This window comes from Colossoma macropomum, unplaced genomic scaffold (assembly GCF_904425465.1).
Source record: "Colossoma macropomum unplaced genomic scaffold, Colossoma_macropomum, whole genome shotgun sequence".
NCBI classification, from domain to species: Eukaryota; Metazoa; Chordata; class Actinopteri; order Characiformes; family Serrasalmidae; genus Colossoma; species Colossoma macropomum.
This window is the reverse complement of record NW_023494796.1, coordinates 14,161,286-14,187,969: the sequence shown is the minus strand read 5'-3', so window position 1 is coordinate 14,187,969 and position 26,684 is coordinate 14,161,286. Positions and strand designations below refer to the sequence as shown.

Genomic DNA, 26,684 nt, shown 5'->3' with positions numbered 1-26,684 from the left:
TTAGCTACCGTGCTAACCAGGTAATGCTAGCTTGCTAATGTTAGACTGCCAGCTAATGCTAACATTAGGAGACAAGCGTTAAAGGTTAAGTGTGGGTTTTTGAAGAAAGATAATTCTAACAGCTTACCCCTATATTAAATATTATTGATTGCAGAATGAATGTAATTGTACCATTATATGTAGCCTTTAGCTAGTCAGAGGTACCATGCCACTAGCTTTTTTGTCTCTTTTTATTTTTGTGATGACCCTGATCCCTGACATGGTAAATATGTTTTCTTTTTCTCCAGGCTAGTGACAAGATAAAGGTAGCAGAAAGAGGGGCAGTGGAGTCGTGGGTCTTTCCTGGACATAACAAGGGCCACACCTCTGGAGCCAGCGGCCTGCAGATGGACAGTATTATAGTGCTTTGTTGAAAAAAAGGCTATAGGGCTCAGAATCTGACAACCTGATGAGTTAGAGGTATTTTATGAAAATGAGATGAAACAATAATTTTTAATTGTTAGTAGGAAATGAGTAGTTGCATTATTGGAATGTTTTTTCAATTACTTGACAATAGTTTAATTATTAATTAATTTTAATTAATAATTATTTCTAAGTTTGTATATTTGTATGTCAAAGTTTATAAAACTGTGAAACATAAGTGTTGCTGAAACTCTGACTCTTTGCAGTTGTTTAAAAACTCTTATTGTCTTCGAGTTTAAAGGTAATTAAATAGTGAAAATTTGAATTGATGGGGTCTTAATTACCACATAAACATCAATTTAATCCATTCATCCAGCTTTTTTCCCTTTTTTCTCCCAAAATGAAACATTTGGCTTATTATTATTATTATTATTATTATTATTATTATACTTAAACAGCAATGCTTCTTGAATAAGAAAAAGATGACTTGTCCTAAAACAAGTAAATGTCTTAAAAAAATAAATTGATAAAAATAAATGTCATAAAAAGGCATTAAATTAAATGTTTTGTTAATGTAGACACTCTGCAACAACACTAACTTTATCTTTTAAAACAGATTTTGAGTAACCTGTTTGTGATCCTTGAAAATCATTCTTTTCATGTTTTGTCAGATAAAACCTTATAATTCCAAGCAGAAAGTGAGTTCTTAGGATTAGACAGTTCTATCTGCATTTATCCTGTTTGAAATAAAACTCATTTACAAATCTGATAGGCTTTTGATATGATACATTTTGAATACATTTTGGATGTCTGTCATTTTCATGTATGACACAGACTTGTTCTACATATCAATTTTGCTATTTAGAATGCAAAATCTTTGAACCTCAATATCTCAAAACTGCTCAGAACGCAGATAGAACCTTGTAATTCCAAGGGGACGATTTCCCATTTATATTTATATTCACAAATATATTGGCTGCCCATGGATCATGCGCACCTAAAGAGCACCAACAATCCTTCAAGGAGCTTAAGATGTGAATGCTGACACTTGCCTATCATAAGAGCCTGGGCCAGAGTCCAAGAGCAATTCACAGTTGCAAAAGGATATATTTTTTTCTTTTTTTCCCCCCTTTAAGGTCGAATAACAGCTGATGTCTGAAGTTGTGCCTTTCTGTGTTTCCCAACTCTGCAGCCAGACATCCTAGTCAGCCTGCCCTAGGAATTGGCTTGCTTAAATCACTAGGGGAGGGAGGGAGGGAGGGAGAGAGAGAGAGAGAGAGAGAAACACAAATACTTTTAAACTTTATTGGAAGAGAGAATAGGCTAGGGAGGGAGGAGTGTAGAGAAGTTCAGCAAGTCTGATCAACAGAGTTTTCAGAAATATAGACATTATGAGCAATGAAAAGAAGCTATTTCCTCCCTTTCTGGTGACCTTAAACAACGGTACAACAAACGACGGATTGATGCCAGTCTGCTTTCGTTTGAGGGAAGGCATCCAGAATGGGTTATTAGAAGAGAGCAAGTGAGAGAGGGGAAAAATGCCTCTGGCTCTGGCTTGCTCAAGAAAAAGACAAATGTTATGACTGAGGAGTTTTATTTTTCCCATAACTTTCAGCCCTGGTTCTGGTTGCAGACTCAAATGATTTGGAGCCAAAGAGATAAGGCCATCGATGTAGAGCCATGCACACACTCCTTTTTCTTTACCAAGTCATTGCTATCTTATCTATGCCTTGGTGTTGCTTTTCTGTCCCCTAGCAATTCAAAAACAAACCCATCTCAATGAATCCCTGAATTTGATATTAAAACCTTATCCACTCTCACTGATCTTTTTCATTTGACTTATTCCGGTGATGAGGAACACCTGAGGGATCATCTGATTCATATTAACCTCTGCCTGCCACAGTGCTCCAGGCAGCAGTCTCAGGTAGAGCATTCTGGCAAGGTCTTTTGTTGTCATTCCTAATGCTATCTGGAGCACGTTGGAACTTTTTTAGCAGAGAAACACCCATCAGCTGTGACCAGGACATAACTATCTATTATAGAAGCCCGTTTGGCAGGTTTGCCAAGCCCTCTCGCAAGATAATTGCTCTTTCCTATTATTCTCTTGGAAAAATACTCATAGATGGTAATTATGTAGTATCTTAGCTACAGTGGCTGCAGTTTGAAGTTTCGTCGCTACAGGCCTTAGTTTACCGGTTTTCCCTGCAAATGTTTTTCAGCTTGCTAATAAGTCTTGTGTAGAGAAAACATTTTGAATGGAATAGTAGAAGTGCAAGAGAATGCACGTGCTTGGATGCAGCGTTCTAATCGAAATCCTTTCTTTATCTTGAGAGATATGACCATGTTTTGTATAGTGCAGAATTCTCATGCACTACACACTGCAAGAATAATTAAAGCTTCATAAATATTTTGTTGAGCTGCAGCTTGGAGATGACAGGCTATTCGGCCTGCTAAAATTTGTGGGGGGGGTGGGGGGGTCTGTCAGCCACTTGTCAGCAGACTGAAATAATTATAGCCATTTCAAGTAATGTGGTGGAGAACTCTAATGAGAAAAAAGTATTGGTAATTGAAAATGACAATTGAACAGTCTGATACATGCCTAAAACATCTATTGCATGTTATTCACACCAATTTAACAAAAGAAACCGAGCGGGGTTCCCTATTCTTTGTTTTATGGTATATTAGCTGGTTGCTTAACAAACAAACAAGAGCATGGATAACAAAAAAAATCATAGCTCTGCACACTGCAACAGCATTGTCTTTCAGGGAAAGATACACACTGTGAATGCATCCACTCTTCAAAAGTTATTCTTAGTTTTTTTTTGTTTGTGTTTTTTTTTAAGTTGGTAGCAAATGACATTTAAATTTTCATTAACAAAGTTAAGAAACACAGTATTCTGAATGTTAACCACAAGAAGTTATGCAAGTATGCAAGTTTTTGTTATCTATTAATGCCACTAAAACTGAAAATCACCTTTTTGTGTGACAAAAATACCAGTGTACTGGTACAGAGGAGCTAGGTGTATATGGTATAGGGTACATGAGGTCCAAAGGTCTAAGACCACATTGAAAATGTGCAGTTATTTTTTTCTTTTTCATTTAAACTTGACAATGAAATAAACAACAGAACATATTAGAATTTTGAAAATTTTAAAACAAAGAATATGTCAAGTAAAAGGAAATATTTGAAATTCTACACTATTTCTAGGTCACTATTGTAATTGTCTAATTAAGGACAATTATAATAGTGTATAATAATTATACAATTAAAAAAAAAAAAAAATTAAAAAAGACGCTTTCCTATGACTGTCAATATTACAAGGCAATATCTGTGTATATCCACCACATGCACACTAACCTTAACCTTGTTTTTAGTTACTTTTATGTAACCATGACATCAGATTAATTTAAAGTACGTAGTTAATTACTCCTGCCCCTACCTAGACTGAATCTAATATTTTTATCTTTTCATTATCCCCTAGTGTCAGTGTTACATCAGTTCAGTCCATTGATTTATTATTTTTTTTAAATATTTTTTTATAATTAAATCATTAAGAGGTGAACAGTCATTCAGAGTGTTCTGATGTGAAATGCTCAGTTCCAGAGAGACTTACTGAGTCAGAATTGTTCGCATTAGTGGTGTTGGGAACCAGGGGCCATATTCCTATCCTTTTGTCTTAACTTAAGATCTGACAGGTCAAGATAAGAATTTTCACAAGTTTGTATTACAGAAGCAAATCTTATCTTGATTTAGGAATCTTATCTCAAGTTAAGCTGAAACGTAAACACGTAATCAAGCTAGTTAGCCAGGCAGCTAGCTACTGTTACTGATGTACAAAAAATGTCGAACAAACTAAAGTGTGATGAACTGAAAGTTAATAATATGGTGTCAGCGCTTCGTGCTCTTAAGACAGCTCTGGGGTTGTCTTAAAGTTAAGACAGAATGTAGGAAATTCTGTCTAGTTAGGATGTTTCTGTAATACTGTTTTCTTATGTGGAGTTAGGATAAGATTATAAACTTAAGAACTGTTGTTCTGTAATAGCTTCTGTCCTAAATTCAGTCTTAACTAAAGTTGTCACGGTGACTAAGCAGATAAGATTTCAGGCTTTCAAGTTTCTGTAATATGGCCCCATCTTTTTTCTTAACTTAAGATCTGACAGGTCAAGATAAGATTTTTCACAAATTCGTATTACAGAAGCAAATCTCATCTTAATTTACAGCATCTTATCTCAAGCCAGACAGCTAACGTTAGCTACCGTTACTGATGTAAAATGGTCAAACAAAACTAAAGCGCGATAAACCGAAAGTTAAGAATATTGTGGCAGCGCTTTGTGCTGTTTTTCCAGAGCGTTGACACTCTCCGGTTTCAGTTTCATTTCCAAATGCTTTAGCCAAGCATGTTATTCCTCGTAATAAATAGACACCCGTTCAGCTATGTCCCCTCATTATTCATCCACCATCACTGTAGTATTGTATCTGACGTGTTTTTATCAAACACCCGAAAGTAATAAGAGGGGGCGGTGGAGATCGTGTGTGCAGCGTCTGAGTTCTTAAAAACCACTGTTTTAAAAAAAAACTCAAGTCAAAGCATCGTTTTCAATGTAGATAGACGTAGCATCATTATGCTAGTTATAGTGAACTGTGCTGCCTATCACTACATAAAACAATAGGAACAGATGATTAAAACAGAAGTTAAGACAGATGGGGTTGTCTTCAAGTTAAGAAAATATTGAGAAAATTTGGCAACTTAGTTTCTGTAATACTGTTTCTGTAATACTGTTTTCTTACCGGGAAATAAGATTATAGACTTAAGAACTGTTCTTCTTTAATAGCTTGTGTCCTATTTCAGTCTTAACTGAGGTTGCCATGACAACAAAGCAGCATTCTCAGACTTAAGAATTTTCTGTAATATGGCCCCAGGCATCTGAAGTGCCTCTAAAAACTACATCACCGAAAATTATTACACAAAATGATTACGAATACGCTGTCTGGTGGGTTTTAATGGCATCTCTTTCTAAAGCCTGCATAACGAGTACTCAGCTAGTCGATTACTCTTGCCCCTCACCAGACTGAATCTAATATTTTAGTCTTTTCAGTATCCCCTAGTGTCAGTGTTATGTCAGTTCATTACTGTACATACTTCTCAAGCCATCAAATATGAAGATTCCTTGTTATCCGCAACCTGTTATTACTTCATGTTTACCAATAAGTTCCAGGACGTAATTCACACTGGTAAATGGTGAGTTTGGATGTATGTTTGGGGCGTTATCAATGCTTTATGGTCTGGTACAGTTTCTCAGAGTAGACAGAGTGTCAGGGGAAGTGTCCAAGGCAACTGAGCTGATGGATTCGCATGCCTGTTTGCTTGTTTACAGCAGCACCAGCAGATAGCTTACATGGTTCACCAGATCCCTTTCTTGCAGACAGATTCCTCTCAAATTAGGCAACACTAGTCTGTTTTTGCCCCAGTTTGCCTTGCATTCCTAGCACAATGACAAACAGAGCCTGGTTAAAAGATTCTTCTCTCTCTGCCTGGTGCCTCTTAAATTAAAACCAAGTGAGTGCATAGTTCCTCCTACAGCAGCAGGCTGAATGAAGTCATTTTGCTGGCCTCCTCACAGAGTCAGTGGTTCAGGCAACATAATGAGTAAAGCACCCTTCTGGTTGGCAGGTGGATGAATACTTTACTGAAGACAGTTTCATGTTCATCTGAAACAAAAGTACAAATAATATAAATAAATAGTGTTTACTTACTTTCTAACACTATGTGTAAATGAACCAGTGTGAATGTGTGTTTTTTTGGTTGTTTTCACTGGAAGCTGTGGATGTTCACAATATTCTAATTCAGTTTGTTTTGATATCCATATACACCAATGTACGGTAGAACAAAATTTGTTTAAGGTATTCTCAGGTATATAAGACATTTACAAAATATGTTCAGTCTTTTTGATTCAAGTGCAGCAACACAGTGGCAAAAAAGGGGGCAAAAGGTGACCTTACAGTTCACAGTAATGACTTGTTTGCAGCAGCACTTGTAACATTTTTTTTTCTTTCCAAGAATGATACCTAAAGTGAAACCTTGAGTGTTATTTAAAGGGATTTCACTGATGTTTAGAAGATTCTGTGTACTTCAGTGGTTAAGTTAGAGATTTGGTGTAAAATGCTCTGTGAATGCTCCTAGAGAAAGCTACCACGTCAGACCTCTTTACTTATATACCAAATGTCCAAAGTGTTTAATGGCTCTAAAAGCTACATCACAGAAAGTTTTTACATGGAATGTTTACAAATACACTGCATGATGTCTCGGCCATAATTTTATGATGGTTTTGAGACGATTTTGGCCTTTAAAAGCTATTCAAGGCAGAGAGGTACATGTAGGGTGTAGAAATCTGAATTGCAAAATTTATCCAAAATAAACCATTTCACTTCAAACCACTTGACTTGGTTTTAATCTCAGTGACTGAACTGTGCAGAAATCTTGAAAAATCAGTGGAATTCATCTTTAAGATGAATTCTGAAAGTAGGCTATCAGGCTTAAACTTCTTAAACACTTTACTACTCCAAAGGAAGAAATTCACAGCTAACATCATATCACACATTGTGAGGATGAAGTATTACGGGCTAGATTTGTTACAGGATTAAATTGGATTCACACACCCCCAACACCCCCCAATAAAACAAGCATTTTCTGCTGGTGTGAGTCTGATATTTTTACCTGGTCATGAATCAAACCATCAACATCTCCATCTCTAGTAATAAAAGTAGTAGTAAAAATCTTTGATTTGATCACATTACTGAGCAAAGCAGTATTTAACCAACAAATATTGATTTGTTCAATTTATATAAATTATTTAAATTGTCATGTTCCTCAGTTTTAATTAGTGTTATACATAAACATATTTATGGTATTTATCCAATGCTGAGTGTCACATTGGACGTCCTGCAAAGTATAGTGTGATGAGTTCATAAAACACTCTCAGTGGGGGTTGTAAAAACTTATAGTGTTCAGTCAGCCTTGTTATGGTAGAGTTCAGAAGGCAGGCTGTCCCAGGCAATATTTGAGTTCTTGCTGGAGCTTGTGATGCCTCTTCTCTCATTTACTTACATGCCTTTTTTTTCCCTCTACACCATGTTGCCTTTGTTCATTGTAATGCATTGCTGTATGCCAGTTGTGAGGTCAACCACTTTGAAGAAGCTGCCCGAACTTGTGTATAATATTGACCTGCTTTGCATTTGATATCTTACCTGTCCCTCATAGCCCTCTCTCTGTTTCCTTATGCGCAAGTGAAGATCATTTGAATGCCGTATCCTAACCTACCACAACGGTTATCGGTTTTTGGAAAAGCATGTTATGAAAATATTATTTTCCAAAGAGTGTTGGTCATTTTCTAGGTGTTTGAAGAATCCTGTGCAAATGAATTTCGAATGCCACGGACCTGTGTCTTCAGGTCTTGACAAATATGTTTAATTTGGCAGGGCAAACCCTTCGTCTGGCAGCATACTTCATGAAGCGGCATGTCAATCTCCGATGTGTTATCAGACAACACTACCAAGGTGAGTTAACTCACAGTAATGTGGACAGCCCATTGAGACTTGGATTCATCAATTTTGGCAGAAGTTAGCCAAAGCTAAAGCCAACAGCAAGACCAATCCAGTCCCTCCTTTCAGCATTCCCACCAAAGCCTCAACCCCAGAGCACATGCACACGTTACATAGGATAGAATGCCTGAATGCTGGTGCTAAAGCAGTTATGATCGATTTTGTAATTTTTTCTTAGGAGAACTAACAATGATGCTTTCTTTTACAGTCTAGATATTAACCAGGTACAAACTCAAAGCATTGTGTAATTATTTTTGAGTAAAATGATCGCAAGTACCCTGACAGTTTAACTATGTTACACTGAAATGCCAAACAGGGTTTAACTATTAAGCTGAAAAGAACATAACATATCTCATATTTATTTGGTCTAAATTTTTCTGTAATGTCACCTGTTTTAGCAGAAAAGTAATTAGTAAGTATACCCCAAAAAGAATTCTCTAAAGTAAATAGTAAGAATCATTGTTTTTTTTTGTTGTTTTTTTTTATTTGCAGCCCAAATTCATTTATAGCTGATAGACAAGTACATACTATGTAAGAGTATGTTTGTGTATTTTCTTTAAACATCTAATAACTACCTGGTAGTTTTTGCCCAAATTAATTACACAGTGCTATGGATAGTGTACCACACACTTAGTTTAGTACATAGAACCAGTTAGGCATTTTAGTGTAATTTTGTTAGACTGTGTTGGAAAAATCATGTCTCAGTATTTTTGGGCTGATTCTTCCTGTTGAACTTCCTACACACCAAGATAAGTCACCAGAATAAGTTTGATTTGAAACAGACCTTTCACCCCAGAGATAAGGGGGTGGAGTATGATTTTGACAGGTTTAAAATACTCCCCTGACTATGTAAAATCTTCTGATATTTTAGAAATAATTAGGGTAAATTTGTTCAATATGACATTTCCAAAAAATCTTAAGAGAAATGAAAGTCACGTTGTCCAATAATGACAAGAGAAAAAAAATACTGCAGTGTCACATGGTCAGAGGTGAACTTTGTTATAAGTATGTTTAAAGTGCTTGTAATACTTATAGTTATGAATGAAAGGCATTCAGTCCCCCAAGTGCTGTGTCAACAACCAACATATTTAAAGTTTAACCATTGTTTACACAGAAAACACTAAAATTGCAAATGTAATCTGTAGCATCCATATGCCTGCATACTGGACATGCACGCAAAGGGGAGAGGGATACCTCTGGTGTGAAGACCAGTCTCACATCCCTGTTCTGTTTTCACTTTCTAAGAACCTTCAGCAAGTTAGCACGTTTTCACTGTTATGCAAGCCAGTAGAGTAAACTGTAAATCGTGTCACCGTTTTGTGTGCTGATTTTATTGCGTTTATGAATATATTTATATTGTAGAGTTTAAATACAAGCATGATTCTGTTGAATAAAAATGAACTTTTTTTTTTAGTTCCTCAAAATCAGCAGACCTTCTCTGAAGGCCCTGAGGGTTCCCCTCTGTTGCACACTGTGGTCACTACCGGACAGAAGCTTTGTTGTGTTTAAATATGTTCTGCATATAAGCAAATTTATTTGTGGTTCTTTCCGTAACATCTGTGCAGAACTAAGAGTTTTTCCCGAGCGATTTATTGTGTGCGTGAGCCTTCCAGAGAATGGCATGGCTCCCTTTGGAAACCTGAACATGGTAGGAACTATTTATATTCTTCACTTGCCTGGTAGCACAAAATATAGAATGTCTGTCTGAGCACTGTTGAAAAGCCAGTGATGCCAGTAAATTCCATATTTTCATGAACGTTCATGTGGCCTTAATCCAAAGTTTTACTGTCTCTGTGCCTCAGCCTACAGAGTGATATTTATTCCTTTAAAATCTGTTAAGCACTTCACTTAAGATGGCAATTTAAAACTATTGCTCAAACACTCTACGTGAAGAATGACACAGCCAACCACATGACATGGCAAAGCAGCAGCTTTTTTTCAATTCAGTCATAGTAATTCATACATACAAAATAGAGATATCACCATGTAATGCACACATGCGCACACACACACACACCTCTCTTCTAAGCCGCTTATCCTTCTGGGTTGCGGGGGGAGCTGGAGCCTATCCCAGCAGTCATTGGGTGGAAGGCAGGATACATCCTGGACAGGTCACCAGTCCATCGCAGGGCAGACAGACAGACAGACAGACATATACATTCACACCCACACTCATACCTAGGAGCAATTTAGCATGTCCAATCGACCTGACAGCATGTCTTTGGACTGTGGGAGGCACCGTGTAATGCAAAATGAGCCAATTTCAAAATAAAGGAATTGTAATTTTAGTATACTTGGATAGCTACTTACTGTTCTTATGCTATGATCAACTGAAGCTTGTAACTTGAAATGTTGAGTAGGAAAAAAAAGGAAAACACTTCATCAACTGGGAATTCCTACTCAGAATGTCGGAAAGGCATTCACAAATCATTTAGCATTAGATTGTTTTGTCGACATAACTATTCACACTGTCACAACAGTAAAGAGCTGGTACAACAATAATGAAGTATATTTTAAACTAAGCTGTTGTAGTATTTGCTTTTGATCAATCAATGTAGTCACTATAGTTTTTTTACATCTGTAACATTGATCTTCAACTTTGATGTTTTGAGAATGTAGATGCATCACAAATGTTGAACTTACAACTCATATCACTAACGCTGCTGTTTAGTTACTAACAACACTTGCTTTCATGGAGACATCATGTTTTTCCCCACTCAGATAAGATTTGTTTGATTTTTCTTCTAATATTCAATGTTTGATATTGCCAACAAATGACTGAACTCTTTGTAACTAAAGAAAAAACACTGCCCCCCCAAGACTGGAGCCCTGGTTTCTGTGGTAGCCCTCAGACCTTAGCCTTAATCTGTTCGTTTGCTGAAACTCAAATACACTATGTGCTCACTGCTAGAGCTGGGCGATATGGCCAAAAATGTTATCACGATAAACAAAATTCATATTGTTCGATATCGATACACATCGCGATAAATGTCACATCATTATTTCTTTTGAGTTTGAAGGCTGATTTTTGCTCCTGGGTGGTTAATTGCTGTTTTAAACTATCCTTTATGGTCAGAACATGACAAACAGTAGAACAGTTCACAAATCTGTCTTGGGAGAGTGGGAGAAAGTGTCTGGTGAGCTGTTTTTATCAGCTGGAAAAGCACGGCCGCAGTTTTTATAATAGTCATAATTCAAGAAAGAAAAGATTATTTTTAGGTGTCTGGTGACAGGTGCTAGGCTATTACTAGTTACAAATGCTATCCAGGTGGCCAACAACACGACTGGATTTCTCTATTATATCGCAGTAGTTTGAGGGGTGAACCGCAACATATCTAACACCAGACAGACAGAGTCCTCCTTTTAGGTATGTTTAAACTGAAAGCAGTGCTTTTGTGTCTTGTGTTGTGGGCGAGTGACGGAGCGCTGCTTCAAGTCAGCCATCTGCTAAAAACAGCTAGCCTGGAACCGCTCTCCCGCTTTCCAGTGCCTCACAGCCTTTCTCAGTTTACTTTTGTTTAAATCAGGGCTGTAACTTGCATGAATCCACTTCTTTCTTTCACTTTCGTTGGTTGGGAAAAGCACTAATACTTAAATAAAATACTCAATTATCGTTATCATTTTATCGTCCAGCCCTACTTACTGCCTATGGCTGTGGTGATGTTCATTTTCTTGCATGGAGCCTGGATTTTCTCAGCAGGATGTTTCATGATTGGGTACCTAGGTGATCAGTGTAGTGCAGTCAAGAGGCAGACATGGGGTCTGTATCACATCCCTCCCTCAGACACCCTGTTGTTTCATTGTGTCTCTAAACTACTTTTAACATTAAGATTTTTTCAAAACCTGCCCTTCTTCCCAAAGATTTCTGTGAAATCTGTGAGGAGCCACCCACCCTGGTGTGGACATGAAGTACAAAATACATGTCTTCCATTGATCCCGGTACTTTTTCAGTTGAATCATTTGTTATTGTTTTTCTTCAAGGCATTTTCTTTCTTTCCCTCTTTCTCCCCGTCTTGCTCTGGCTTTCAATGAAAGCAACAATTGTCATAATTTAAGTAGATAGATCCAGTTTGAGAGTGCAGAGTTCAGATTGTGTAACTGATTTTCCAGTCGAGGGAAGCAAGGCTCTAGTTTTCTTGTTCTCCTCCCCAGGATGTGGTTCTCTGGGCTCGTATGTGTCGTGGGGACTGGCTGGTTGGAGGCTTGTGGTGGCTTTCTCGCTCACTCAACCTCTCTGGTGGTTTGGAGGAGAGAGATACAATAAGAGTTAGCTGGACTTTCTCACATGACAAAACACATTTGTTTACCTTCATTGCTCTGCAGGCCTCCATTTTCCACTTTGCTTTCTACTTTGAAACTATCCAGAAATACACACACACACATCTTCTAAGCCACTTATCCTTCTTGGTCATGGGGGGGAGCTGGAGCCTATCCCAGCAGTCATTGGGTGGACGGCACTGTCCAGGAATATTATTAATCAAAATAAAAAAAAACAGCTTACAACAAGTCATGTCTAACATAGAAACACACTGTGAAAATGATAATGGTTTACTGGAGTTAGTCTTTCCAGTGCAGCAATATGCTTGATGCTTTCTTGTCTTCATAGAGCTTGATAGCATGAGTGAGTTTGAAAGGCACCTCATTTTTAGGCTCTGTGGGAGGTCAAATGAGGTCTTTTTGTTTAGTGGACAGTAGGGAAGGATGCGAGTAATTGACTAAGTGCTCATTACTCATTACTCTTTTTACTATCACCAGAGAGTGTGGTAGGTTTTGTAGCTCAATGTAACCGAGACCAGCTTACTTTGAAAAGAAAAGACGTTTTGACATGCAAAATAATAAACCACAAACCTCTGTTTTTGCATGATGTGTGGGGGCAAGAGATTGTCAAAACATTGCTACAACAAAAAGAAGACCCACCGGAAACAAAGTGATGTGCAGTGGCTCAGCAGCCACCAGGAAGTACTGTGTTGGCTTAAAAAAAACTCTTCATTCCAAGAGGTGCAACCATCTAAGCGTGGGCACTATAATTAGTAGGCTGCATGACGTCCATGGCTAAGAGAGCATATATTGTCTGGCTCTCTTTGGCCCCCTTCTTCCATCATTACTGAGCAGGATGTTAGTCTATGCAGGAGTCTTTTAGCTGATGTATCAGAATTTACATTTAGCTGTTTCCTCCAAATGTGTTAAGCTGTCCAGTGATATTGCATTAGTTGCAGTTGGAAAAGATGCAGTGGCTGACTTTGTGACTCAGGGGAAACATCTGCCAGCTTGGTGGCATTGTGTGATAGGGAGAGACCTGGCTATTGGGTGTAATTGCCTGTGACTATATTGGGGACCAAATTGGGTATAAAATAAAAGCAAATAAAAATAAATTAAGATGGCATACTGTGACAATTATTTAAAATCCAGCAGCTGCATCTTGCTGTCACTGTATGTAGAGCAGGTGATTGTCGAGCTAATGACTAGCTTGTGTTTAGCCTGATGCACAAAAGTTAAGATTTTTATATATTTATTTATTTATTTTTGTTAGTTTATTTTTTTAAGCAGCCTAAAAAGGGATCCTAGCATTGTTTATTACATTTGTGCTGTGAGTAAAGCACAATATACAGTATTTTGTAAGTTTTCCCCTTCTCTTGAGATTTTTTTTTTCATGACCTCATCAGCAATTAGTTGACATCGACTCAACTTTCACCACTTTATTGTAAACTTGAAAAAATCTGAAGTTTTGCCACCCCTACATTCTACTAATGATTTATTAAATTCACCTGAATTTTCTCAAACCCTAAACCTTGACCTAACCCTGACTTCAACCATAACCTCAAACCCAAACCTAACTCTCACCGCTGACCTAAGCCTAACCCTGGTACTAATCCTTAAACACTGTTGAGAATCAACTGATAGTTTGGTAATAAATTGAACATGTATAAATTATCCACTGGTGGCTAGCAAAATAAAGTGAGACCCAATACGCCTTTTCTGTATGCATGTTAATTTTTCATTTTTGAGTAATCGATTACTGGTCTTTATGTTGGAGTACTACACCACAGAATTACTCTGTCACTAGTGGGTGGTTTGCAAAATGTTAATAGTAGCCATAGAGTTCGGTCATGAGGTCAAAAGATCAAAAGGTCATAATTTGATAGCAAATGGTGACATAATGTGTGGTTTCTTTGTGCAGTCATAGCTTTTGTGACACTTCAGAACATCAGTATGTTTGTCATCCATGCTGTGGGCTGTGAGATTAGTCACATCCCGAGTTGTGGTCTACAGAAAGCGGTTGTTGGAGAAATGCAGTCATTGCTCATGTATGATTGATTCTGGTCTATTTCACAAGCCACAGAGGGAGGAAAAAATTATAATAAAAAAAATTCTAGTAGAGATGCACTGATGAAATGAAATTTCTGGGCAGATAAGTAACACCTAGTTGTGATCAGTAGTGATACAAACAAAAAATCATTTTTTGCAAATCTGTGCTAACTGCACCATAATTTATACAAAGTGCAGGGAGCATAAGACAGTTTAAAACTCTTGATCGCTGATTTGTTTTACATACATTATGTGACCAAAAGTATGTGGACACCCAAACATCATGCCCTTACACGTCATTCCATGGTTTGGGGCATTAGTGTGTCCCTTTGCTGCTGTAGCAGCCTCCACTCTTTTAGGAAGGCTTTCCACTAGGTTTTGGAGCATGGCTGCAGGGATTTGCTTCCAGCCACAAGAGCATTAGTGGGGTTGTGCCCTGATGTTGGCTGGCTCTGTGCAGGCCAGTCAAGTTAGTATCCATCTTCCCAATTTCATGGTAGGCTCCTAAGCATTTGGGCAGGGGGTGTTCTCCTGGTACCCACCAAACCCAGATTTGTTTGTCAGACCGCCGGGTAGCAAAGTGTGATTCATTACTCCATAGAACATGTTTCTACTGCTCCAAAGAAGTGTGCCTTATGCCACTTCAACTGACATTTGGCATTACTAGTGTTGATCTTTAGGCTTCTGTGCGACTGTTTGGCCATAGTAACCCAATCCATGAAGTTCTTTTGCTGACTTTGCTGCCAAAAGCAGTTTGGACCTCAGTTGTGAGTGTTGCAGCTGAGGACAGATGATTTTATTGCTTTACATCAGCAGGTTTTCCTGACATTATCATTAATGGTTGATGGCAGCTTAACTGCCAAGTGAAAACGTTTAAAAACTACTGATGCTATAATTCATTTTCCATAGATAAATTTGTAGTAAGCTGACATGGAGGCAGGTGTCCATGAAGCATTGACATATGATTTGTTTCATCAGAGTATCCATAAATGCTGATTGTTGTGAAGTATACTCATATACTTTTTTCTTGCTCAAAATGGCAGTCTGTGACAAAGTCTGAAAATGATCATGTTCTATCAAAGTAATCATACATATCAAAGTAGATGCATGAACACCACAGCACTAGGGAAATCATGTGAAAGAAGAAAAATCCTTTTAAGAGGTTCAATAGCAAATGCTAACTCTGTTTGCATCAGGTTGGGGACAGTCCTACTTGCATTAGCCACTCACTTGAAGCTTTATGTTAGTAATCTGTTATCTCACTCATTTTTCAGTGTCCAACTTTTGCCAAAAAAAACAATTAACAGTTAGCTTAACTTACTTTAACAAATGCATAATGCTTGTTGTGATGTGTTGTATATGTTGTTGTGGCCACACAGTCATTCACCCTGCGGTTTGAAACACCCATAGAGTCCTGATCAGGCAGAGAAGTTATGATTTCTAGATTTGTCTCCATTTGAGCTATGGTTAAGCATATCTTTTTCAAATTTAACTTTGATTAATGATTGACCAATTATTGTCACTGCAGTATATTTAATTTTTGCAATTAAGTTGACACCCCTTTTGAATAATGGTCAATTTTAACTTCCAAGCATTCCAGTTTGTTCTGAAGGCAGCACATCTTGTTAATACTCCATAAGCTGTCTCCTGTTTCCATGATTTGGTAATTTTTTTAAAATTTTTTTTTAATTTTAAGAATTTAGTCAATAACAATGAACCTTCCGTTTGGAAAGAGCAGCGGGTTTAGAGGCTTTTTTTAATATTAATCCTTAGAACCCGAATGTAGTTGATTTCTAGCCTTCATAACTTCAAAACTATTTAAGATACAGACATGATACATGTCTCAGACCACTCAACGTCTTTGAGCTGTGATGACAGCATCAGTAGATAATTTGGCTTGGAAAATCACCCAAAATCCTGATAATATTGCTCTGATTTTTGGCCTTCATATTCCAACAAAGGGTTAAAACAGCGATATGATTCACAAATCACATCACTCATCAAACTCTGCCCTAACCATCCAGAGTGATTTCGTCCACCTGTATTCATCCATCAGCCAGCAATTCAGCTCCAAAATCACCCAAAACCCACTCACTATTGCTATACCATATCTCTGCTTTTAGCCTTCATTTTATAAACAAAGGGTTAAAATAGCGACATGATTTACACACCAGAACACTCAGAGGAACCTTCCATTACTAGCCAGAGTGAGAGAAACCAGCTCTAACATCCCACAACCCACAAATACAGCACAAACACAGCCAGATCACTGTGAAACCTGCTATTAGCTCTCTACTTTAGCCTTCATATGGCAACAAAAGGGTTGAAACAGCGCCGCAATTCACACATCACGATGACCATCAGGACATACCCTGTGTCCAGAGTGACTCTGTAAAGATTTGAGTGATGATTCGGTCAGTGATCCAGTTCAGAAAAACCATGGTTCAGATCCTGTGTTTACGTCCATTTAAATGCCCAATGCTCCACATGTCCGACCTAAAACTTCTCTTTGTGTCTCAAACAGTCCTGTGATTGAGTCAGACTCTGAGTTTAGTACTGATAATAAGAAATTTATAGCTAAATATGCATAAAAAAATACATCTCGAAATGCAGTCACAATTGTAAAACTGAGGCTAAACGCAAGCCATGCGATTGATACCTATGTCTGATCTGAGAGAGCAGGGAAGGGGTGGAAAAAATGTGAAAAGGGCGACAAATGCAGTGTCCCAGTTCACTACACTGAGTGCACTTTCCCTCAATCAAACAAACAGGCCCTAAAACTATTTTTACAGATAAATAACAATAAATATGACATATTATTATAAAATTAATAATATTTAGCTGTCTTTCAGTTTACATTGATTTTGAATATTAAAAATATCTATCAAATATGCAACTCAATTTGTAATTAAAAGTAAAGCCTGTCTTGCTGTGTATCAGAGTTTTAGCACTCAGCATGAATCCAAGAGGACAAAAAATCAATAAAAAACATGGCCACCTTATGCTAATTGTTTATTTTTACTCATAATAACCAATAGAATGAATCACAATCAAAATTATTGCACTTTCAGTTCACAGACACTCCAGACTAACAATTTCTGAAAAGGTATCTGAGGTACCACTTGTTTTCAAGATCTCTATAAGCAAAAAATTAAAAAAATTTGCAGGAGCAATTTTGATCAAAAATTACCTAAATTCAATATATGACATTTCTGTTAGCATTTACATGTCAAAAATGGCATATCTGTGTAGCCCAGGGTCTCCTTAAAATAACAACATATGGCATGTGTGACTGTCCCTTGTACATACTTTGTAATTAGGGTTCAAGCATGCAATGCATTGAACCCTTTTGTAATTGTCAAGATTTTTCTTCATATTCTTTTTCTTCCCTGAAACGGAACACACAGCCCAAACCGTAAGTCCTAGAGACTTGAAACTTGGTCAATAGGTAGTAGTCCCTCCCGCTACTCAGGCGCAAGGAATCAGCCCAGTCGGCCACAAGGGGGCGCTATAGCCGTATTTTTTTTCCAAGTTCCTTGGGTCCAAACTAACAACTTTGCCATTTGGCTCCGCCCACTTAGATTTTGAGCTAATTTGCATAATATGTGAAACCTACTTTTGCGAATTAGTCCTACAATTTTTTGCCTGATCCTCATGTTTTTGGTGTCAAAAAATTCAGAAGAGCCTGAAGGTCAATAATTATCAAAAACATTTTGACACTTCTAAACAACATGGCTGTCATATGCAAATGAACCCTTCTGGATAAGTTCAAAATAATTCAGAATTAATTTAAAATTCTGTAACTCGACAACCCTTTAGCCAAAAAATTTCAAACTTGACGGACACATTTGGGAGAAGATTCTGAGATAGCCATTTTTGTGCGCATATGTCATTAGGGGGCGGAGTTAATGCTACATGGCTGTTTCTCAGCATCCCTACATCCGATCAGGTTGAAACTTTGCAGATACCATCTGTTGGCCAGACTATAAGTGAATCCATAAGGACAATTTGATTAATTGAAGTATATGGTCGCCATCGGCCAATCAGCATTTAGCAGGCTTTTGACAGGCTTACCATTGACCAATCATCTTGAAACTTGAATGATCTCTACATATAGCCACTTTCTAACAATAAATCAAGTTTGAAAAAATTTGACCACTGGGGGGCGCTATTCATAAAAATTAACATATTACATATTATTACTATTTTATTAGAGGTTTGCTTGAAAATCATCATATGTAGTATGTTATTCCAAACAATTTTGCAAATGCATATTTATTACAAAACTGCATAGTTTTTTGTAATCGGTAATTGTTTAAAAACCCTCCTTTTCGAACTAGTCCGTGGATTTTGATCCAATCTTTTTGAACTTGGTCTGGAAAAATTCTTTGGCATGTGTAGGTAAATAATTATCAAAAACATTTTGACTTTTCTACTCAGGGTCGTGTGGATCAATCAATTAATTACTGTGGCCATGGCTTTGCTAACTGGATTAGCTATAACTCAACAGTCATTGGTCAGATATCCAAACTTTAAGGACTTTTACATATTTGGACTGTAATGGTGTGTGCCGATTTTGGTCCGGATTGGCCACTTAAAAATCAATTAAAATGCTATTACAATGTTATTACAAGGTCGACAGATAAACAAATGGTGCCATACGACTCAGTTCACTCACATGAACAACTTTCTAAGTACATGTTCTGTCACAAATTGTACTGTTTGTCTGGTATTTTGGCTTATTCATTCAAAGACTACATTATACGAAAGCTTATTATACAAAGGTCAAAAGGTCAATCTGACCAAAACTTAGTAAACATCTTTGGTTATGGTCCCTGATCAAGAATCATACCATATTGTGGCCTTTTCACTAATTCTGACCCACTTTCACTGAGCTCATACTTTACTTTAGTCCTATGTTTCAACTTTTCATCTTTTTCAACTTTACTCATATTTTTGCCTGTAACTTTTGATCCGAGTTAGATAGAGACAAAATTTTTCTGCTGATTCCTTGGGATGTGCTGAACAAGTGCACCCTAGTCACTTTTAGCCCCACCCCCTTAGTTTTTGAGCTAATTTGCGTAATGGGAAAAACCTATTCTTACGAACTAGTCTCTGGATTTTTGGCCAATTTTCATCAAATTAGTATCGTAAGATTCAGAAGACACTGATCCTCATTAATTATTAAAAACATTTTGACTGTTCCACTGAGTGTATTGAGAATCAATCAGTTAATTACTGCAAACATGGCATTGCTTATTCATTCAAAGATTTCACTATACAAAGGCTTATTATACAAAGGTCAAAAGGTCATTCTGACCAAAACTTGGTGAACGTCTTTGGATATGGTCCCTGATCAAGAATGATACCATACTGTGGCCTTTTCACTAATTCTGACCCACTTTCACTGAGCTCCTCACACCAATAGGGCATCTTCTGAGTGCATTGGGCCTCATTATGGCCTACATCAAATCAATGGCTTAAATATAGAACCAACCAATCCACTGTGCAAGTACAACTTCATGGATGTTCTACAAAGCAGTGTAGATCAGTACATATGAATGCAAACCTATAATGTGTTTAAAACACCACTGCTTGTTGTGTATAGCAACGTAAGGCCTTTTGATGAACTGACTTCCTATCAGTTCTATTCACTCTGCCTATGAATAAGACCCATAGCTTGAGGCCTTTTTAGGTCTAATGGGCTAATCGAAAAGCTTGAGGCCTTTTTAGGCCTAATGGGCTGAACCTGCAGAAGGGTCCATACTGCTGCTGCATTTTGAACCTGCTCATTGCCGCTTGCGGCTATATTTGTAATTGAAATTGACCCAAAATACCAAACAATTACCCCAAATTACCACGGGGTTCTAAGGGTTAATGGCACATGAAACTGGGAAGATGAATAGGATAGAGAGAGAGAGAGTGAGTTCAGTCTGAATGCTTGAGTCTGTGGGCACATGCTGCTGAGACTATTGGAGTACTATCACCTTTTTTCTTCTTTTTGCATTCTTTTTCTCTTCTTTCCAATACAGCTTTTCACTGTTAGGTTCTTCAGCTAGTGTTACGATTTACACAAGGTTTACACTGTGCTATAGTCAACATGATAAAGCCATGGTCTAGGCCAGGGTGTCCAATCTTAACCTGCAGCCGCACTGGCCCTTTGCGGATTTCATTGCAACGAAGCAAGAGCACACATGATAAGTTGTTTAAAGACTGAGACTGACTAATTAAACCAGTGGAATCAAGTGTGCTCTTTTTTGTTTGGGATGAAAACCTGCACCCACACTGGCCCTTTGCGGACAACATTGGACACCCCAGGTCTAGGCGAACTTTAACCCCAGGAATTTACAAACTTTCGGATTCATCGGCCAAAAGAAAGCAGGAGGGCAAGCTGAAAAATACTGAATGGAATAACATCTCGGTAATGTCACTTGGCACTCACAGTTTCCCCAAAAATAGTTAATCAGCTAACATTAACCATTTACTGAACTAAACGTTACCTCCAAAACCACCTCAAATCAGAACTGCCCATGCTCTCCTGACTTTTTTGCTTAACCCCGCAAACAAAATAGCCACACGGCAGTCCTGTGTGACCACAGCTAAAAGCTGTTGCAGGCAAAAATCACGAATCGTGAACAAATTCTTTCAGTTAAAAATCATAGGACTTCGAACATTTATGCCAGGATTAGCCTGAACAATTTCAGCCCGTTTTGACCAAATTTTGTCACAGCTGACAAATTTCAAGTGTTGGGCCCCAATATGACCATTGGGAACGATGAACGGATCTTGTAGTGTGAAATAATCAAAGAACAGCGATGTGGCATCTGGGGTGCCCCACGACAGAGCGTTGTCTTGCACGTAGATGTAAACACGGCGAACAGAAAGATTGACGCTGCTGTTGCAGCTGTAAGATGGAACAGTGAAACAGAGCGAAGGTTCGTTGAGCTGTAGCAACAATACTACAGTCTTTCTGATGTTTCCTCAACGGAATACCATGACAGAGTCCAAAAAGATAAATGTTGGTGAGAAACAGCATTTGTTTACAGACAGCGAACCTGGTATCTTGGTAAATTTATATAATGTTCTTGATATGTTAGCACATTCGTTATCTCAAGTTTTCTTTGAAGAATAGACGGTGCATACTGTCCTCTTTGTGACACACAGGAATGGGTCCACAATTTCTCATTTTCTTTTCTTTTTCTTTTCAGAACACAAAACCTGGCAGCATCACACTTCTGTAGCCATGACAGACTGACAGTTTCTTGTAATGGATAGTGTTGCCAGTCTCCTGATTAAGACACGGCACGAATTTATGGCCTAATCTGACATAGTGACCATGTGTATGTGAGAGGGAGATAAGGTAAAAACTCTGTTGTTCACAAGTTTAAGAATACTACCTTATGTTATTTGTCTCGGGCTATCAGCCCTCAGTTTACATATAGAGTGCCCTGCAGTGAATTATCAGAGCTAGCTACCACATAGTGGACAGAAAAAGTAGCCCACTGACTTCAAGTTCATTCCATGTAGCCCTTTCCCAACAGTTTGAACAGTCTCCTTTGTAGCCTTTTTTCCCCAGACAGTGGATTGCCACTACCAGTTTTTTCCCTTCCGTGGGCATAATTTTTGGCAAAAAAAAAAGAATGCCAAATGTCATTTTCTTGCATAGTTAATCTGTCAGCAGAAAATCTTTATCATATAAGCTGATGTGCAGCATAAACAATTTTACATTAGATTTTATTTGTGATCCTGTGACTGGAATGAGTCTGATCATTTACATTCACCTGCCATATAATTGGATCTCGATAAAAGTGTCCGCCAAACAATATAAAATGTTTACAGAAAATAATTAAATGTTTACTCATAGTAAAATGTTGTCTTATAGTGAAAGCTTGTTGAATGTATAAATAAATAAATAAAATGACCAGTTATTGGTATTAGTATTGGCCACAAGGTGTAACTTATTGGTTGTTATGCTCCTGAAATGTCCTTATTAGAAACAGTGTGTTGTTCCCAGTTTTGTACTGAACTGTAGCTGTAAGCTGTATTTTACATATTTTAACCATAGGCCATCTATGTGCAGGATGTCATCGTTGAATTGCTAGAGTATTTCATGTTTTGCATATTCCAATTTCCTTCCCATTTGCTTTAGGACAAAGAGTGAAAAAGCATGTCATCCTGAAAACTGTTTTATGTGGTTGCCTAGATTGGCTTAATACAAATGACCCTGAACTATGAGGCGTTGATTCAATAGAATGATTTTTCAAATAAAAGTAATACTGAGGGCTTGTATGACTTGATATACAAATCATTTCACAAATCAGTTTCTATAACAGTTTCACTTTTCATACTTATACAATGTAATGCAGTACATCAAAATGCAGAGAATATTAAATACCTCTGTTTAACCAAGTGAACTGTACTGCTTAAATGCTTAAATACGTGAAACTATAGAGTTACTTGACTCTGCCTATCAAGGTCTGACAGATCTTGTACTTATCTAGCTATTTACTTCTAAAATAGAACTAATAGTCTGTCTTTACCCTGCTGTTAGGGTAGCCCTTTAGTCTAGTCTTTTATAAAATCTAATAGGTTTGGGCTAGGGTGCTTGTTTTTGTATGGGTTAAATGCTGCCCAATGATCCTATACCTGTAGAGATTGCTGTCTTAAGGACCTGCTCTGTTCTTGCTCAGTCAAGGATAAGGCTGCTGATAGGGCTTCATTAGCTCTTTTGAAGGCACATTCAGTAAGATTCAATAAGCCGCTTTTGTCTTTGTGTTCTGTCCTTCTTCTCTTTTATCTTCTTATGGCTGCTTTTCCTTTAGCATGGGGACAAATGAGAATGAGGACTTCAAAGCATTGTATTTGTGTGTATTTTTGTATTTGTGTATGTATCAATTGGCCGATAAAGCTAGCAGGGAATAAGTTTCAGTGGATTTGTCGGCATTGGAAATCCCATGAATAAAGCACGTAGGAAAATAATCTAATATAATTCAGGAATATTTTGTTAATTTGAAGCATCGATAGCTTGTTAAAAAGATATTCACTATTCTAAAAATGGAGATTTAACTGAGCCATTGTTGACTTCATTGCTAAAAGTGAGTTACAACTTACTCATTCATAGTGATTAGACAGCACAGTGCCACTGCCCCACACATGGAAGAGCAGAGTTCAACTTTCCACTCAAGCAAGAATGCTGCCAGTGTCCAACATATTTACCTACCTGTAAAATTAAATTTCATTTACCTCTTTTTAGATGTTTATTGTTCACAGGTGTCTGCAGTTTACTTGAGTTTATGGAATCTTATCATTGAGACCTGACATAATTGAGAACCAAATAAGTCAGCTATTGGAATTTTTAACCTCTTAGGATATGCAGTTTCACCTGTGCTCAGTGTGTGCATTTTCCAAACATGCATCAATTCTAAATGCATGAAATATGATTGCTTTTCTCAAATGGGAGTAAGATGTCAGCGTCAGATATTTACAACACTGATGACTCTGAATTGTCAACCCCAGATTGCAGTATTAAGAACTATAGTAGAACTTGACTCATACTTTTCGTAGTTCCTCTATGCATGACTACATAGGAATGTGATACCATACAATAGTCATACCATTGTTATTGTGTTACTTCAGAGTGACCTATTAAGAGCAAGAAAAAACAACTGCTTCACTCATGCAAGCATATCATCATGTTTATCGCATAAGCTGAGAGAGAGGCATTCCCTTTTTGTTTTAAAGGCAGTGCCTAAGAGACCAAGTGAAAACCATGCAATCCCCATGGCCTGTTCTCATGATTACACCAAATATCTCCAAGTATTAACAAGTCAACACAATGGATTTTGTCCTTTTCCCTCCTTCCTTTTTCCCCCTCCGTTCTTCTTTTTCCTTTACAATTTGATTACTCCACTAGTTTACAAGATTACTCTTTCTCAATCCATGTACTGTTTAGCTTCTACCCATGTCGACTGTAGGGATTATGTTTCAGGTGCTGTAGTACTGACAGAGTTTTGCCATTGAGCTAAGCATTTCTATAGGAGGCCAGTGATAATATTTTCTCTTCTTTTTATCACGGTTTTTCTTTTTCAAGATGGAGCAGAGTAGACAAAGCAGGTCGGGATATTTTTCTGGCCCCAGAGAAACCGTAGACCCATTAAACAGCTCCACAGTAACAAAGAGGGCTGCCCTTCAAAAGATGTGAGTACCATTCTGATGCAAGTCTTTCCAGCTCAGGATGGTGAAAAGACTCACATAAATGATGGCAAAAGGCTTTTGGTTTTTATTTACAGAGCCAGGCAGGCTGATGCCCATCCTCGACCAGAACCTGAACATAAATTCCAGGACCAGAACCAGCTACCAAGTGATGCAGAACAGTTTGTTCTACAAGAAAAAGGGACTGATGAGGATGAAGTCATGGATGTGTCCATGCAGAGAGCTTCTGAGGGAGATAAGGTGAGTGCTACTGTGCTACATACACTGCAAAAGTGATTTAATGGCAAAAAGTATCTTACGATGTAGGTAAGAATATCTAATATTTTTAAATTTTGAATATTCCAAGATTATTCAGTCCAAATAAAAAATATCCAGAATGGTAAATTTACAGGAGAAGGCTAAAATGTTCGTTTTCTACTTTTAATATAAGTTCATGTAAAAGGATGATTTTATTCTAAGCAATTTTGGAGCATTTCTGTTGGTCCATTCATTATCAGGCAGCTCCTGAGCTCAAGTCATGTAATAAAAAATAAAATATGCAAAAAATGGAGATGCTACTGACATTTTTGTATTTGTACTTGCCTCTATTTTAAAACGCTTTCACTTGCCAACATATAATAATTTAAAGTGTGTCTCTTAGACAGGATGCAATGATAGTCATACTGAGAAGGTCAAGCAGGACTTGGAGGCTGAGGATTGTGCAGAACAGCGTGACATGTACCATGACTCTGAAAGCAACCCACAAGACCATCAGACAACTGGCAAGAGGAGAAGACGCATCCCAAGCAGCCCCAGGGAAGACTTTAACCATCAGGAGGCCAAAAGGGCATGTGTTCGAGAGCTTTTCATTGGCGCTGAAACACGCAGTGGTTCCACCATGGCCCTGATGCAGAGCTCCACACTGGGCCCCTCTCCCAGTCACCCTGGTGCTGCTGCTCAGGCTTCTTCTGAGGGCATGTTGGAAGAGGAGCTGCTTACACATGGAAAACAGGCCCCGTGCCTCCCCCTCAGCAACAACACCGCCAAGCACACTAACCAAAGCAGACTGGCCGCAAGTCTGAGAGGCCTATCTGTCAGGGCTGTATCCTCCAGCTCCTCTATTAGTTCCAGATCGGCCGCCAAAGAGGAGAAGCCGAGTGTGCCCAGAATGTCCCGATTACGCCGACTCAAGAAATCCTGAGGGGGACCAGCGGCATAAAGTAGGAGAGGATCCCTGACGCCACTGAGATAGATGTTACCATATACCCTCCCACTGTAATGCTGTCTGTCAGCAGAGGTCCCTCAAACATACACAAACATTTGTATTTATACAGTGTCAGGACAAGGGGTCATGCATCCATTCCATGTGCAAAATATACATATAAGTAAGTACATATAATAATAGGTCCCAAATATACACCGATCAGGCATAACATTATGACTGCCTCCTTGTTTCTATGTTCATTGTCCATTTTATCAGCTCCACTTACTATATAGGTGCACTTTGTTGTTCTACAATTACAGACTGTAGTCCATCTGTTTCTCTGCATACTTTGTTAACCCCCTTTTACCCTGTTCTTCAGTGGTCAGGACCCCCATGGACCGTCACAGAGCAGGTACTATTTGGGTGGTGGATCATCCTCAGCACTGCAGTAACACTGACGTGGAGGTGGTGTGTTAGTGTGTGTTGAGCTGGTGCGAGTGGATCAGACACAGCAGCGCTCCTGTCTACTCACTGTCCACTCTATTAGACACCCCTACCTTGTTGGTCCACCTTTTAGATGTATAGTCAGAGACAACAGCTATGTGTGTCAGCATAGTTTGTGTTGGTCATCCTCTAGTCCTTCATCAGTGGTCACAGGACGCTGTTGGCTGGATATTTTTGGTTGGTGGACTATTCTCAGTCCAGCAGTGACACTGAGGTGTTTAAGAACTCCAGCAGCACTGCTGTATCTGATTCACTCAGACCAGTACAAAACACACCACCACCAACACATCAGTGTTACTGCAGTGCTGAGAATGATCCACCACCCAAATAGTACCTGCTCTGTGAGGGTCCATGGGGGTCCTGACCACTGAAGAACAGGGTAAAAGGGGGTTAACAAAGTATGCAGAGAAACAGATGGACTACAGTCTGTAATTGTAGAACAACAAAGTGCACCTATATAATAAGTGGAGCTGATAA

The 26,684-nt window shown here is 38.2% G+C and overlaps 1 protein-coding gene across 2 annotated transcripts in view; it reads left to right on the top strand.

Moving 5' to 3' along the window:
- The window catches only part of LOC118816475 (SLX4 interacting protein), a 115,042-nt gene extending 89,135 nt beyond the window's left edge, over window positions 1–25,907 (top strand). For both annotated transcript variants that reach the window (XM_036582876.1, XM_036582877.1), the window contains exons 5-9: window positions 7,880–7,957; window positions 9,568–9,650; window positions 24,399–24,505; window positions 24,598–24,760; window positions 25,161–25,907. In XM_036582876.1, coding sequence (XP_036438769.1) covers window positions 7,880–7,957; window positions 9,568–9,650; window positions 24,399–24,505; window positions 24,598–24,760; window positions 25,161–25,700 — 971 coding nt within the window. In that variant the 3' untranslated portion in view covers window positions 25,701–25,907. The remainder of the gene's footprint in view (window positions 1–7,879; window positions 7,958–9,567; window positions 9,651–24,398; window positions 24,506–24,597; window positions 24,761–25,160) is intronic.
- The last annotated feature ends 777 nt before the right edge of the window (window positions 25,908–26,684 follow it).